The 16,704-nt window shown below is 41.8% G+C and overlaps 1 protein-coding gene across 1 annotated transcript in view; it reads left to right on the forward strand.

Moving 5' to 3' along the window:
• Positions 1–382: 382 nt before the first annotated feature.
• kcnd1 (potassium voltage-gated channel, Shal-related subfamily, member 1) overlaps positions 383–16,704 on the forward strand; it is a 68,130-nt gene continuing 51,808 nt past the window's right edge. The window contains exons 1-3 of the mRNA XM_085344502.1: positions 383–538; positions 4,816–5,061; positions 11,381–12,093. Coding sequence (XP_085200628.1) covers positions 383–538; positions 4,816–5,061; positions 11,381–12,093 — 1,115 coding nt within the window. The remainder of the gene's footprint in view (positions 539–4,815; positions 5,062–11,380; positions 12,094–16,704) is intronic.

A 16,704-nucleotide genomic window follows, 5' to 3' on the forward strand; every position in this document is an offset into this window, starting at 1 on the left:
CGTTTACCCTGAGAAGTGTCTCGCAGGCCAGACGGAGAGGAACAGAAAGGACGGCGTCACGAGAAGACCATCCAAACTGCAACAAAATAAAAGCACGGGCCTCACGCTTGTTCATCGATCTGCTTTCCTGCCCCTTTACAGCTTTTTTTCATGGCTTGACACCCAACTGCAATCTGGCCCCTCCCTTCCCCTTTCCTTCCCCCCCAACATGTCCAACCACCTCGCATCTCACTGCCCAGACCGCCAAAGGAAATCAGGGCAGCTGAAGAAGTGAGCAAGGCTTTAACCGAGCCAATAAACATTTCATTAGCTCCATCCGCTCTTCCCTCCTTCGACGAGGACAAGAACTCTCACACTCTACAGGTGGGCGCTCTGATACAACATGGCAGCCGGCGTGGCGACATGGCTGCCATTTGCACGGGCGGCGGCAGTTGGTTGGCTGCCGCTGGCCAAAAAGACGATGCCCAAACCTCCAGTGGACAACTCGTCCAGATCGGATGAGATCCTGTACCTCAACGTCAGCGGGGTCAGGTTCCAGGTGGGTGCTGGCGTCCACTGAGCGTGCTCTAAAAATGCTTTCAAAAAAGTGGCTGCAAGTTACAGGAATGTGTGATTTCACAGTTGAAAGCTTTGTGACTGACTTTGTAGAAAAGTTCGAGTTATGTAAAGAGAAAATTTACACTATTTTCACTGAACATCAAAGGTTGAACTCAAAACAATAAAAAAGAAAGGAAGACTTTATTTTAAAAACATGAAATAAAAGCAACATCTTTTCAATTTCTTGATGCATCCTCAATCATCCAGGAGATCTTTTCAATCGTCCTAACCAAGAATGAAAAGATGTAGTAAGCGTGTCATCAAGGCCAATGCCTTCTATTACACTCCCCAAACATACTTAATAGATTAAAATTAAAACTATGACTGTAAAGTTTATATAAAAACTGTAAGTGAAATATAATATTAGGTTGTTTTTATTGGTTTTTAGTGTAAAGGACACTTACTGTGTGTTATGAGCTTCCATCCACTCACATTCTCACCTAGGACCAAGTTAAATTCCCACTTTACTTAATGTGCATGCCTTTAAATTACGAGTGGAAGTTGGAGTACCAAGACAGACTTTTTGACCTTTCAATAAACAATATGAAACCCTAAAAATAAAAAAACGGCAAGCAAACAACAAAAACTGAAATAAATTAAAAATCAGAAAATAAATTTTTTTTACATTTAACAGGATGGAACAATTAAAACGTTGATGTTGTTGAATAAAAACGATTTGGATTAATTGACAAATGAAATGCATACAAACTTAACCTCTAACAAAGCATTGTGTATAAACATCATCAGATATTTCTTTAGTAAATAATTTTCTGTTTCAGAAAATTAAACTGTTGAGATTAAATTAAATGTTGACATTAAGAATCTCATATGTGAGAGTCGCCCTGGGAGGAAAGGAAAGCCGAGGAGCTGGGCACCACGTTGGCATTATGTATGCCATGCTCATAATCTCCTACGTACATAACTGATGAATAACTAGAAGAGTTATTTTCTGGGTCTCTGAGGAGCTAATGAATGTAGCATGTGTTTGAAATTAGAAGCCCAGAACACACCTGTTTGTCCTGCTGGTGTCCCGCATGAATGAATCCTTAACATCCACCACCCTTAGCTTCAGCAGCCTTAACATCCACCCTACAGAGGACGTACCTCCACCCGTGTGTGTCACTGCTGGGTGTAAGTTATGCGTTGTGGGCTTGTCCAATATGAATGTAAATCCTCGGGATGCCGGGTTGCTTCGTGACAAATCAGAGGCCTCGTTTATCAACCGCCTGTGGTGCATAAGCAGTGTTTATGCTCGTGTCCACGTTCTCCATCAAACTTTTCTTTTTTTTTCTTGGGTTTTTAGATTTAAAAGCACTCTTCTGCATGTGTAAACACAATTCCAGCAGTAGACAACGCCAATATTAATATCAGCTGTGCAAAATTTGCAGGTTGTCAGCTGTAGTTCAATAATTATTTATTTATTTATTTATTTTTTGCAGTGCAACATGAGTGAGTGAGTTTCAATTACAGCAAGCAGCTTTATTTCCCTGACATTCAGTCTTAAGTGAGGTTCCCTTTGTTATGACAAGAAAATGCAGAGTTTCTTCAGGTGAATTGTGCTTCTTTTAAATTAGTTTCTGCCTCCTGCTGCGTCTTTTTGATGTCAACAAAGCCTTTGTTACACACTGCGTTTGTTGGATGAGCAGCTCCATAAACTACAGCAGATCCAAAGATTCTGTTAATGCCATTCAGTTATTATATATTATATAATTTTATATGCATTGTATAATAATTCAACATTGTTACATTTCAGTGCCCCCTCCTTCCTAGTGTTTTTTTTCTGTATAGCACAGTCTATTAAAAGCAAGTGTATCAGATAATAATAATAATAATAATAGTGAAAAACAAAAACAGTCCTCAGTGATCCTGGATTTTGATAAGAAAAACTACCTTAATTAGACTCCCAGCTCTCTTAGAGTTATTACTTTTTGTTTGTTTTAAGTTAGCAGGTCTTAATTTGTCGTTATTTTTTCTCATTAAAGTTGACCTATTTTCCTTTCACATAAAAACAAACCAGTGTATTAACTGAATCATGCTGTATGCTATATTAGCCTATATTTGTTCACATTTTGAAAACGATGCTTTGGCTATGAGCAGTTACTCTTCAGTTATTCCTGAATGTTTACTGTTGTGGGATTACTGTAAAACAGCACTGATCCACACAGTTAAGCAGGGGGATGTTATTCCAACACAGCAAGCAGGAAAGAAATATTCCCAGCTCCACATTTTTATTCTTGGACTGTTCTGGAGTAGATTTGCATGATTCAGTTAAAAATAATCCTTACTTGTCTTGAACTGGGCCTCGGTGCAGTTCATCCTCTGTCTGGAAGATGCCGTTTTAGCTCGCTTCCCTCCTGCTTTCAGCCAGCTTTCCGAAAGAGAACGTTTAGAGCAGACAACAGCTTTTGGGATTATTTGTAGGCTTCATGCAGACCTCATTATTCGAAGCTTTGGTTGTTTAATATGAGCCTTTCAAACATGGAATTCAACCTATGGTGTTGGTCGGTTTTCTAGTCATTGAATGCGACAGTACTGAAATCAGGACCTGCTGTGAACGCTCCCCAAATCAAAGTGGACTGAAATTCCATTTGCAGGTCCTACAAAGGTCAACTTCTAATTTCCTCTAAAATTATTCGTACATTTGTCCTTTTTAATGAAGAAGAACACTCTAAAGGTTATTAAAACTCATTATCTGTTGAAGTGTTACAGTCACTTGACATTTTCTAGGAGGAAAATTAAGAGCTCTGTCACTTACAGAACTATTTCCAGAGACTCGTGCTCCCGTGATGTGTTCCAGCCACGCTCCTACTTCCACGGCAGCAAGCTGTAAATCCTGTACGTCTAATCAGCGCATTGATGTGCATTTGGGTAGAAATAATAATAAAATGGCTCCACAACTAAAATAGATTTGGGTAGCTTTCAGCGTACTTTCTGCTGCGGTGGCAAAATGAGTGGAAAGTTCTTGTCGAGCTTGTGACTTTGGCCTCATTTTTCAAAACAAAATGCAGCAGCTTGAAGTTGCTGTAAAAATAGAAAGTTACAGTAATGCTGCCATTTAATATGGAATCCTAAACAAAACAGCAGCGGTATTAAAAAGGCCCTGCTTCACCGTTACCTTTAGTTACTGACAGTCCACTGCTCCCATCTAACATCTCACTGCCTCCTTCAAACAGCACTTTTGCTTTTCACATGTGAATGTGATATTTGGATTTTTATTTTTAGAATCTTTTGTACATTTTACACGGGTCACTTCACTAAGCCCCAAACCACCAGTGGGAAGGTTACTTCAGTTTAGAAGTCGTTACCACGTTCTTCACTTTCTCAAAGGACTTGTTATATTTGATTTATTTTCAAATAAATGTTACCAACTTGGGAATGAAGCAGAACATTCCTCTAAACGCTCAAACCTTGACATCCAGGATCTCACTGCTGGCAGCATTTTGAAACAAGCTTTTCTCTTTTCTCTCCACAGACGTGTTTGTCGGTGGGCTATAGCAGTGCAGCACGATTTCATGTAGTTGTCGGAAACTAATCTGGCAGTTTGTTTGCTTCCTGCTGAAGTTTAGATCTTTTTAAACAGAAGTAGTTTGCTTACACTGACGGACTGCTTATAGCAGCCTAGATACTTTTGCTATTTGAGGGTGTTATTTCCAATGCAACACCGTGGACGAAATTGCATGTCCCAGGAACGAGCTTCAGTAACTGTGGCCTCCACCAACCCACCTGACTCTCACAGCATGCTGCTTCTTTGGGCTGTGCCTGATCAGGTCCCATGGGGCTAATGTCTGACCACCTCAAAGCTCAGGGAAGTGACTGAAAGAATAAAACTGGATAGGAACAAATTTGTCTGGGAGGGTGAGGTGTCCAGGAAGGCCTCAAAGTAGTGACACCACTCCTTCACATTAAAAAAAAGCATGTTGAGGTGGTTCAGGCATCTCACTAGGATGCCTCCTGGATGCCTTTTAAGCAAGGTATTTTGGACATGTCCTCCTGGGGAGGAAGCCCCAGGAATCATGTCTCTCAGCTGGCTTGGGAATGTCTTTGTGTCTCCCTGGTTAAGCTAGAGTCGGTGGTCAGTAAGAGGGAGGTCTAAGCTGCTGCCCCTGCAACCTGAATCTGAATAAGTGGTATAACATAAAAAGATGGACGATTGATGCTTACTGTACATGAGAACCTGAGAAAACTCCTCTATTCTTATTTCTTTTCCTTTTTCTTCAGACATGGAAGAACACCCTGGACCGTTATCCTGACACACTGCTGGGCTCCTCTGAGAAAGAGTTTTTCTTCAACGAGGACACAGAGGAATATTTCTTTGACAGAGATCACGAGATGTTCCGGCACATTCTGAACTTTTACCGCACAGGAAAGCTCCATTACCCACGACACGAGTGCATCCAGGCCTTTGACGAAGAGCTGGCCTTCTACGGCATCGTGCCGGAGATCATTGGAGACTGCTGCATGGAGGTACACCTACTCTTTCTTCTACAAAGCCTCCCCTTTGTAGTTCAAAATGTTACTAATTGTTACAAACTGCATCACAAATGAGAACCCACTTATACACAGATTGGTATTCATCAAGTTAAAGAGATAAATTGGATTTTGTTCCGTTATGAACAACAGAGGACACATTTTCAGTTGTCATCAGTCACATTATTGCTTTTCAGGTTTGTCAAATTGCTCCTAATGGTGTATGCAGTAGTCTTTGCCACTGTCTACAATCAAGGAAATAAAGGATGTAATAATAGCCTGCTGAACCATCAGGTGTAGTAGGATGTCTGCTAACCACATCTAATGGGGTTAAAACGTCTAATAATGGCCATTTAACATTCTGAATAGTGCGGTATGAACAATCCTTATAGACAAAAGTGAGATTTTGGATTAAAAACCCCAAAATGTTGCATATTCTTGCCCAATGACTCCATCGAGCCTCTGGGCTTCATTACAGCTCTAACAGTCCAAATGATGAGGGCAGCAGGTTTCAGCTTTATGTTCTTTTAACTGCAGTCCTTTTAGACGACTTTATAACGCCTGCATCATTTGTAGTGTACTTATGTGAACCTTTGACCTTTTATCTCTTTCTAATGGTTGACTCTAATGCTGGTTATTCTGCTTCTGCACTCATTAAGTCTCTCTGGAGGGGAACATCATCAGCCAAACGCCTAAAGAGTAAAAACATTGATGGATCTGAGGGGACGACTAACAAGGGCTGCTCTCAAACCCCATTATCAAACTTCGACTCATTAAAACAGCGGTGATGAGCCCTCGGAAACGGCAGCAGCCCAAATACAATCTGATTTGCCTTTTTATTGGTCCTGATTTTGGAAAGCTCCTTACAACGGCTTTCTGTAGGGGATTTCTTTAACGAGCCTTAAACAAGTCTCTTTGTTCCCTGCCCACTCTCAGCACAACAGATCACCTTCAGAGCTTGTTTTCCCTTTTATTAGCCTTGTCTGCACAGACTTTATTTTTATATCCCCGTTTTTATAGCTGACCCATTCATTGACTCATGAATGAGTAATTGTTCATTTCCTCTTATTTGGCAGATCTGATCATTTCCACAAATGTTGATTCAGCTCTAACAAATTCTGGAATCTAAATTCTTTTTTTTTTCTTTGAGTCTTCATCAATTTCCCACAAAATTATTTTTAGTCCTTTAGTTGACAAATTCTATTCTTGTGTTTGATATTTACTGAAATTTGCTCATTTACTGAATATTAACTCTCCTTCTAGATCAAACTGTAGAAGCGGCTCGCTGCTTTACATTTTACTTGTCTTGCTAAAAGCTTTCATGAATGCCAGCAGCAGGTGCTACAGAGAGAAACAGTGATCATTTAATACAGAATGATGTAAAAACCGGGTGAAAGTACTTTGTTTCTTAAAATGAAAACTCCTCTATAAAAATATATATTCCTGTCATCAGTCTGTGTCTATTTTTAACTGAACGAACATCTTCAGAAAGTCGGGCGAAAAGCAAAGTTCAGCTTTCTGCTCCATCTCAACCTGGATGCATCAGATTCTCCAGAGAGCATCTGGCTTTTATCCCGTCTTCCTTCTCTCACCCCAACCAATCACAGCAGATGGCCCCGCCCCTCCCTGAGCCTGGTTCTGCTGGAGGTTTCTTCCTGTTAAAAGGGAGTTTTTCCTTCCCACTGTCGCCAAAGTGCTCATAGGGGGTGATTGTTGGATTTACCTCTGTATGTATCATTGTAGGATCTACCTTACAATTGTTGTTGTGATTTGGCGCTGTATAAATAAACTTGAATTGAATTTTCTAATAATTTTTACCTTTATGATGTTGAACCATGCCCCTTCTTTGAATTATTGTGGTTCAATATCAAAGCAGATAACTGAGGACTCACTTGTAGCACATTTATAAATGATTAAACTCCATTAGCCTTACAAGAAACCATCAATTGATCTCAAACCACACAGCATTATTCCCAAACGTTACAGAAAAGGCAGCTGTGTGACCGAAGTTATTGCAACAGTGACCGACCTACTTGCTTTTCATGTGACTCCTTTAAAGACGGGGACCAGGCGTGAGATTAGTCGCAGTCAGTTCCTGTCTTCAAACCAACTTTGGTGGGTCAAGACAGCAATAACACAGGGATAAGAAGAGTCAGCCTGCTATAACTTTTCATGCATTGTTGTATGAAGCCTGGGGTGGACTGGTCACCAATGGAGCGTGCAGATTCCACATATCAGGCATGACTCTCTCAGCCACAGACTAGGCCGAATGTAAACAGAGAGTAAAGTACTTGCACGATCTGATATCGTCGTGTTGGTGTTGTTCCCAGATCATCATACTACTAGTGTAAGGGAAAGTTTTAGGCGTGTGTTTCTCAGCTGGAGAGCAGAGAGTTGCTTTATTACAAACTGTTCCTTTTTACAAGCTTGAAATTTATGTGTTGTAGCTAACATCATGTACTCTGTGTAAAACACAAAATGTTATTTCAGTCAGATCCTGAGCCATCTGTGTGTTAATGCTGTTATTGTTCCACGTGCCTAAACGCACGCAGTGCTTTGGGATTTTCTGCACTGTGTAAAACAGAATCAGAGTTTTGCACCATGGCTGCAGTCTCACAAGCTATAGTTCAAAAGCCTTGTTATGTCTGAAAAAATATGTGTGCTTGGTTTGTTGGCTTTGTTGGCCACTGATGATGCAGCTGCTGTGGTCAGCTGATAGAGAGGAACAGCCACACTCATGAGTGAAAAGATCAACCATAACCTGACTGTCATTCATAAATTAGAACTTGCAGCCTATGATGGGTCATTTTCATATATTTATTAACTCTCAGACTCTGAAGGTTTGCTGTTGATTTCATTGAGCAAAACAAGATGCCCCCTTCCCTGTATGGAGGTTCAGAGAGGTGTTTAAAAAAGTGATGCTCTGCAGGAGAGCGGAAAAAAATCTCTCATCAAAAGAGACAGTTTACTTAATCATCTACAGTAGCGTAATATTCATCCTCTCTTTAAACTGACAGCTTTTTGTGCCGTCGAATCTAACTTAAATATTCAATACCAAAGCTTACTGTAATCTGATTACTTTTTTCAAGTAAGCAATAAAGTAAGGGATTACGATTGCAAAAAAGTAATTAAATTACTGCTACTTTCCCATAAGCATCCTGCGTTACTAAACGGATTTTGATTGTGAGAGTGTCTCATGACAATGATGTACGAGCGTGCGACGTATGTGGCAGCAACAGTATGGAGTCCAGGAGAGAGCACGACCATGCAGCGTTTAAGCTTGGAAGTACTCACATTACTAGTTTGATTCTGTAAAAAGTGACAAAACCATTAGTGTCCACTGTACATTCTTTGTGGGACGAAACGTCTTTATACAGCAAAAAATTACATTTCAAATCTGAGCGAGTGCTGAGCACGCTGCCATGAGAATGTGAAATTCACAGAGAAACCCCCGGATCCTCTCACTGACATAACCGCTGTGGCACCGGTGCAAACCTGCCCCGCCCTAATCCTGCTAAACAGGTGACAACAGGTTTAAGAGCAACAGGACTCAGTGCTGCTGAATCTTCAATTTTCTTTATTTTCTGCTGTGTTTCACTTGCATCTATTTGAAAGAGTGAGTGCAAACACAAAACATTATTTTATTTTATATGCTGGAATATGCAGAAAATAGGTTTAAATGTTAAACACATTTCTCCAAGTCTGTTGCAAATAATTAATTTTTTTCTTAATGCATAAAGTTAAAAGATTAAAAGTAAAAAGTTTTAAAAAGAGACTTTTCATTTGATTCAATTTTATATGATGGATTATGCAGAAAAAAATAGAATTGGGCTGAAAGGTCTATCGCTTTATTATGTATTCAGGTTGTGTATCATTTTTGTTAAAAGTAACTGAGTAATAAAGTAACTAATTATAGTAATCAGTAAAGTAACGGGGCTACTTTAACGGTTTTAATTCTGGCATGTTAAACCGTCTATTGTATTTGTACTTGAACTATGAGACTGCATCGTAGATATTAATTTGACTAATTATAATGTCGACATTTTGTAACATAAATCCAATTAGTCCCACGATGAGTTGCCTTTTGACAGACATGTTATGAAATAGCGCTTTGGAGGGAAGCAAAGCAAGAAACATTGATGCTTCTCTGTGTGTGCGCACTGCTGAGAGAAGGCAGGGAGTGATGGCTTATCTCTGTTCTGATCTCTGTGTAGAAATGTTACAAAAAGCCTGAAACACTGGAACCTACTCTGCTCCCTTTAAAAAGGTAAACGTGCATCCTCGTATGCGTCTAGCAATAGTATTCTCCTCCTTCCTCACTCTGACTCTCTATTGAGTTCAGTTTACTTCTGCTCTGGCTCAGTAACATATCAGTATTATTGCAGAGCGGGTCTGTGTGGGGCTCAGAGTGAGGACTGAGTAAACAGCAACAGGACAGAGCCAAAGTTTTGTTAATGCACTCAAAGCTTTGACCCATCCAGCCCTGCCAATTACGCACTCTTCCTGATAACTTCTTTCCCTCTCATCCCAAATAGATGAACACTCCTAGCAGCAACTGACACACACATAGCATAGACATGTTTTTTGTGTTAAATGTACAGCCATTGTTTTATTATTTGATGGACAGAGGAGTTGCGCTCATCAGCACAGACTGACTTGCCGTGAATATATGTTGGCAAATGATCTATATTTATATATTGGATCTTGATTTATTGCAGACCTTCACCAATCTGTTTTAGAGGGATTGCAGTCAGTGCGAGTAAACCATGTCAAAGTCGTGTCTTTGCCCCAGATTAGGGGAAAAGTATTGTATTGTTTATTTGTAGTTTATGCATCAGAAAGTATTCAGTAAACTACATTTTTCAGACATAGTTGTGAAAGTTGTCTTCCTTCTCCCACCCCAACCGGCCGTGGCAGATGGCCCCGCCCCTCCCTGAGTCTGGTTCTGCTGGAGGTTTCTTCCTGTTAAAAGGGAGTTTTTCCTTCCCACTGTCACCAAAGGGCTTGCTCATAGGGGGTCATATGATTGTTGGGTTTTTCTCTGTATGTGTTATTGTAGGGTCTACCTTACAACATAAAGCACCTTGAGGCCACTGTTGTTGTAATTTGGTGTTGCAGCAATAAAATTAATTGATTTGAAAGTTATTACAAACTCTAAAACTAAGATAAAAACATCGTAAATATTGGAAAGCATTGTTCTGATTTAATTATTGAGCCAATGATGGGCTATTTCACCAAAGGAGCTCTACTCTGATGCTTCTTTGATTAGAAGTATGCCACATAACTAACCAAAATAATACTTTCTTGTCACTAATATCATAGCAATAACTGCAATGACCATGAAAGTGACAACAGAAACAGGTACCTATTAGTTAAAAATATTAGTTAATTACTTTAAAGTATTTCTTCTTCTTTGCCTTCCAAACGGCATTATTCTGAGGTTCTTTAAACCAGCCATCCCCAACCCCCGGGCCTCGGACCGGTACCGGTCCATGAGTCGTTTGGTACCGGGCCGCGAGAGTTGAGGCTCAGGTGTGAAATGTATGGTTTTCAGGGTTTTTATCGGTTTTCAGCGTTATTTTGTTATCGTTTTTATCATTAACTCGGTTTTCCTGGGTCTTTTCACGTGTGTTATGAATAAATCTTCATTTTTTCAGTACCGGTACTAGTTTTATTTTGTTGTATTTATCCGCGACACCTTAAAGGCCGGTCCGTGAAAATATTGTCGGGCATAAACCGGTCTGTGGCGCAAAAATGGTTGGGGACCGCTGCTTTAAACGATATAAGTAAAATATTGCTGAATTGGAGCTTCACCTCATCACAAAATTCATGGTTTACTCTGATTGGTCAACTCCAGAAACCTGAGAAAGGCTCTTATGTATCAGCATTAGAAAAGGACAAATAACTATCTGAAAGGATTTTGTATGACTTCTGTCTGTTGATGTTTTGGCTCAAGGATAGGGTACGAGGGCAGCCCAGCTGCTTGTAGGCAGTTTAAAGTCATAGGGTCTTTCCTTATCTACAGCGTAGGTGTACGAGGGGATTTGTGGAACTCTGTGTGAGCACAGACTATCAGAAATGGATGCTTGTTGTGCCTGTAATGTGTGTTCACCTGTTCTCCTTTCATAGTAAATGGACCTAGAGTTTGTATTTTTATCTGTCTTCTGAAAAATCCTTTCTACATGAGAAGAAACCTGATCTCATCACAAACTACATACAGTTGTTACAGAATCCCTTTGTTATATGCTCAGCCACATCAGGCACTTAATGTAAGCGACACTAAAGTTTTTCTTTTCCATTCCCCTTTCCTGTGAAGGAATACAGAGACAGGAAAAAAGAGAACCAGGAGCGTCTGGCAGAGGACACAGAGGCCAACGAGTCGATGGACGCCCCACTTCCTCCTGACAGCACCCCCAGGGAGCGTTTGTGGCGAGCCTTTGAGAACCCTCACACCTCCACCATGGCGCTTGTCTTCTACTATGTCACCGGCTTCTTCATTGCTGTGTCAGTGATCGCCAACGTGGTGGAGACGGTGCCCTGCCGGCCTCCAGAGGGCAGAGTTAAGGACCTTCCCTGTGGGGAGAAATATCAGCTGGCCTTCTTCTGCATGGACACGGCCTGCGTGCTCATCTTCACCTTCGAGTACTTGATGCGCCTGTTCGCCGCGCCCAGTCGTTGCAAGTTCATGCGCTCTGTGATGTCTGTGATTGACGTAGTGGCTATAATGCCATACTACATTGGCCTGGTGATGCCCGAGAACGAGGACGTGAGCGGCGCCTTCGTCACCCTCCGGGTTTTCCGCGTCTTCCGAATCTTCAAGTTCTCACGTCACTCACAGGGTTTGAGGATTTTGGGCTACACGCTCAAGAGCTGCGCCTCCGAGCTCGGCTTCCTGCTCTTCTCCCTCACCATGGCCATCATCATCTTCGCCACCGTCATGTTCTACGCCGAGAAAGGCACCAAAGGCTCCACCTTCACTTCCATCCCGGCCTCCTTCTGGTACACCATCGTCACCATGACGACCCTGGGGTGGGTAAACATCAGTTCAGTGTTGTGTGTTTGCTGGCCTGACGTGTAACAGATTTTTATCCTGCTACTGATGACTGTACACCTGTTAAGATCGTCCCCATGGCAACCTTGGCATGTTCAGTTTCCGTAAACACTCTCGTGTCGGGACATGGATACGTCCTCATTATTAGTTATGGAAGACAGTTTTACTGTCTGTTTCCACCATGAAAAGAGATGAAGTGTGTGCGTTGCGTGTGTGTCTGTGTGTTTGCTTCCCACTCGTTGCTTGTCGAGTACGGTGGTGTATCTTCACCCTGCTGCCGCCTACACTCATCACCGCTGCCATGTGGATGGAGTTTGAATGTGTGTGTTTCTGTGTGTGTGTGTCTTCACCCTGCAGCTCTCCAGCCCTGATCTATTATCTGCTGTTCAAAGAGCCTTTGGAAACATCAGAAATAGAGCGTGAGTCAGGAATCTGCCATAAGCTCAGAGCGAGCCGACCATACTGCTTTTTAACAACACACAGTCAGCGCGTCTTCTCTATACGACTCTTTACACCTACCTGTCTGTGAATGGAGAGAAAGAGAGTTCAAAAGGTGTGAATGGGAAAGTGTGAATTTCCGCGAATGACTCAAACTGCTCAGTATTGTAGTAAACAATCAGCAGTGTTAAAATGTAAAGAGTTGAAACACTGACTTATTTGGGTGAAAGAAAATAAAAGGTTTTATGGGGTTTTTTCCAGCACAATGCTGGCTATTAAAATCCTGCACTTTGCATCGCATCCACTGCAAAACAAGATTAATGGGTTAGAGAGTTTTATAAAGCTTAAAGTCACGTAAATGATGTTTTGGGAATTTTGTAACTCACGTGTTGTGCTGCCACCAGATTGTACAGAGGGAGCAGTTTGAAAAGATTACATTTTCTCTAGAAACAAAACTCTTTTGCTTCCAGGTTTGACTTATTCTCCTCTCATACCAGCGCTGATGTAGCTGGTTTGCCTGGGTGGCACACCCATCGTTCACAAGCGTACTGCAGAAGGTACTCGTGCCCTAAGCACCGGTATAATTGCTATGGAACTGTGTCGACGTCACCATTGGTGTGCAAAGTGACCAATAATACTGTGGCCCTAACACAGCACCAATTAGGGGGGGAAAACCTATTCCATTAAAATTAGCATCACTTTGATTGTACAACAAACTAATGCAGTTTCACATCTCCTATATAGGACAGAAGGCTTTAATGCTTAAACGCATTCAGTTTAAAGTTTCATAGCTCTGATGTGAAGCCATCACATTAGAAATAAACAGCAGCACTTAGCGCTCAATAATTAACTCAAATTAAAATGTTCTGTGGGCTGAAACATTAACCCCTACACGTAAAACAAACACATCTTAAGAGAGACAGACCCCTCTCACTTTGAGTTATGACTGGCTATAACCCAAAAGGACATCTTGTACATAATGAGCTATAGGAAAACAGGAGCATGTGCAGGTCATGTGGTGTCCACATTAGTTGACTGGTGATGCGCAAAGTGATCATCATCAGTCTATTCTTAGTGATCCTCTGTGTGGAGGACTGTGTGGCCACCATCCACCCCAGCCTCCATCTGCTAACAAATACAATTCACAAATACATTTTAATGGAATTATTTGACAAATTACAAGGCTTAATGTGTGGTGCTGAAGAAGTGTTGTCTAGTTTATGGTTATAACTCGTAACCAAGCTTGTTAACTGATTACTTAGTACTCCACCATCTCACTTAAATATAGTCACTTCTGGCTTCAAAACAAACATCAAAATGTGGAGTCCAGAAACCAACTGGTAACAATGTTTTCAAAAGTAATGTTAAAAATGTTAAATATAAAACGTCATCATAATCCCCAAAGCAAGAGAGAAGAGAACAATTTTCAAAGTCTAACAAAACACATGCACCTCTCCTCTCCTTCCTGCACTGCATGCTGGGAGTGTGAGTGAATGGGTGTGTGAAGGTGTTTGGTGAGTGCGTGGAGCTGCTGAGTGAGTTTGGGACGTTTGGACTGTTTTTTTTTCGGAAAACTTTGGGCTTATGGGTGGTTAAAAGCAAGGTAAGGCAAGTTTATTTCATTGTGTTGGGTGAAGTGAAGAATTTTAGTTAATTGGCCAGTTTTACCTTGAGTCATGGCGTCCCTCCCCAGTGAGGGTTCGCCTCCCCTGTCTATTATACATGGGGCCAGGGTGGTGGCACCCCAGCAGTACACCGTGAGCAGGTTCTGCTAGCTGTTGGTGAACAGGTGGGCCATGAGAATATAACTTATGGCTCTCGGATGAACAAGGCTGTGAGGAGCGCTTGGTTCACCCGTTGGTTGAAAGGGGGATCATTCTGGATGATTTGTTTGTGACTGTTTCGCCACTGTTTGTGTCATCTACGCGGGTCACCGTGTCTGGTGTCCCGCCGTTCATCCCGAATGAGCTACTTGAAAAGGAACTGACCCGCTTTGGAAAGTTTGCTAGCGGGTTCAGGGTTGTTCGTCTTGGCTGCAAAGATGCCAGTCACCATGAAGGCAGGCCTTCATGTACCTGAACGATCCTTCGCAGACACTGGAAGTGTTGTTTAAAATAAGATTTGAAAACGGCTTATATACTGTTTACGCCAGTGCAGGTAGCATGAAGTGCTTTGAGTGTGGTGATGTTGGCCATAAACGCTCATCCTGCCCTCACAAAGAGCAGGAGGTGCGCCGTGAACAAGAGGCTCATGCTAGTGGGGTGAGTGAGCAGGAGCGCGCTGTAGATGCTGGTACGGGAGAACCGGCGGCTCGTAGCGGTGCGGAGCCGTCTACGAGCCGCGCTGTCATCAGCTAGCGGCGCAGGGTGACAGAATGGAGGTCGCAGCCAGTGCTCCACAGGCTGGGCTAGAAGAACAGGGGATAGTACACGGGACTAATGAGGTGGAGGATGGATGTGATGACATACAGGACAGGGAAAGTGTGGAGGAAAATCAGGACAGTGGACAGACCAAAGTAACGGCAAGGGAGGTGGGTATTGTGAATGTAGTTTCAGGTTCTTTGAGCACAGAAAATGAGGAAGACGACTTGTTGAAAGATGATTCCCGGTCACAATGCTCTGATGTTGTTTCACAAGAAGACCATCAGCAGTCGTATTCCTTAGAAGATATAAACCGCTTTTCGGATGAGACATTTGGTATGCAGTCTGTGGAAGTCACTGAGTTTTTTCCAGATGTTGATCTTTTTATAAAATCTGTTCTGAAAATAAGAAGAGTTGTTGGTTATGAACAATTGAGCAAACAGAAAAGATTCCGTCTTAAAAAGATCCTGACTAAGTTAAGGAGGGAAAAATGAGGAAAAGCTCCTTTAAAAGCATAGTAAAATGTTCTGAGCACTAAGGGTGTCTTTCTGGAAGCGTCTCACTGTCTTTTCTCTTTTTCTCCTCCTCTTCTCTCTGTCTTATATGGCAAATTTGAGAGTAGGCACACTTAACATTAATTGGGGTAGGGATAGGGAAAGGTGTGCAGTCTTGGTGGAGCTTAGCAAGAACAAAAACATTGATGTGTTCATTTTGCAGGAAACACATAGCACTATGGATAATGAGACAGAATGGGGAATGAGTTGGAGTGGGCAGGCTTTTTTAAGTCATGGTTCTGTCTGTGAGATCGAGCAGGGAAGGGCATAGGTAGTAAAAGCAACCATCAAGGGAATATCATTTGCTTTTATGAATGTGTACGCCCATAACTCAGCTGCGGGTCGTGTGCGATTATTTTGTAAAATTAATGATGAGTTATCAAAATTAAATAGTGGTTCAATAATAGTGATGGGAGGGGAATGGAATTGCATAACCCACTTAAGTGCGCATGCGCCATTAGCGTGCTGCCTGCTGTAACCCTAAATTTCCTTTGGGATTGATAAAGTATTCTGATTCTGATTCAGATTCTGATTCAGTTGACAGAAACACAGGAGAGCCTCACCCACCTTCGAGCTCACTTTTGTCTACAATCATTCTTCAGAAGGATTTGACTGATGTGTGGAGGAAGCTCCATCCCACAACCAGACAGTATACATATGTTAAAGTTTCTGAGAGCAGTGTGAAGGAAGCTAGGCTTGATAGATTATATGTCAACCAGATGTATAATAATAGACTCGTTAAAGCAGAGATTTCACCTGTTGGTTTTTCTGATCATCATTTAGTGACTGCAGATATTTCTTTATTGATGCATCTTCCATCTGTTCGCACTGGCACTTTAACGTGCAGCTGATTCATGACAAAGAGAGCTTTTTCTGACTTCTGGTGCCACTGGAAACAAAGGAAAACTGACTTTTGCAATTTGGCTCAATGGTGGGAGATGGGGAAAACACAGATTAAGCTTTTTTGTCACCAGTACACATCACATGCAACGACCGCTATTAAAGACTACTATGAGGACTTAGAACGAGGGCTCAAGAGGCTAGAGACTGAGATTATAAGTGGGACAGATAATACAAATAATACCTGGGACAGCAGGAGGAAGGCTTTGGGCAAGTTTCTTCACAAAAGGGCAAAGGGTGCTCTTATTAGGACTCGGATTTCTACTATTAAAGAAATGGATGAGCAACAAGGTTCTTGTTTAAGCTGGAGAAAAGGTTTCGAGCGTCACACCAAACG

Source organism: Diplotaxodon limnothrissa, linkage group LG20, assembly GCF_057381915.1.
Source record: "Diplotaxodon limnothrissa isolate DT_005_m linkage group LG20, D_limnothrissa_male_GT1.1, whole genome shotgun sequence".
NCBI classification, from domain to species: domain Eukaryota; kingdom Metazoa; phylum Chordata; class Actinopteri; order Cichliformes; family Cichlidae; genus Diplotaxodon; species Diplotaxodon limnothrissa.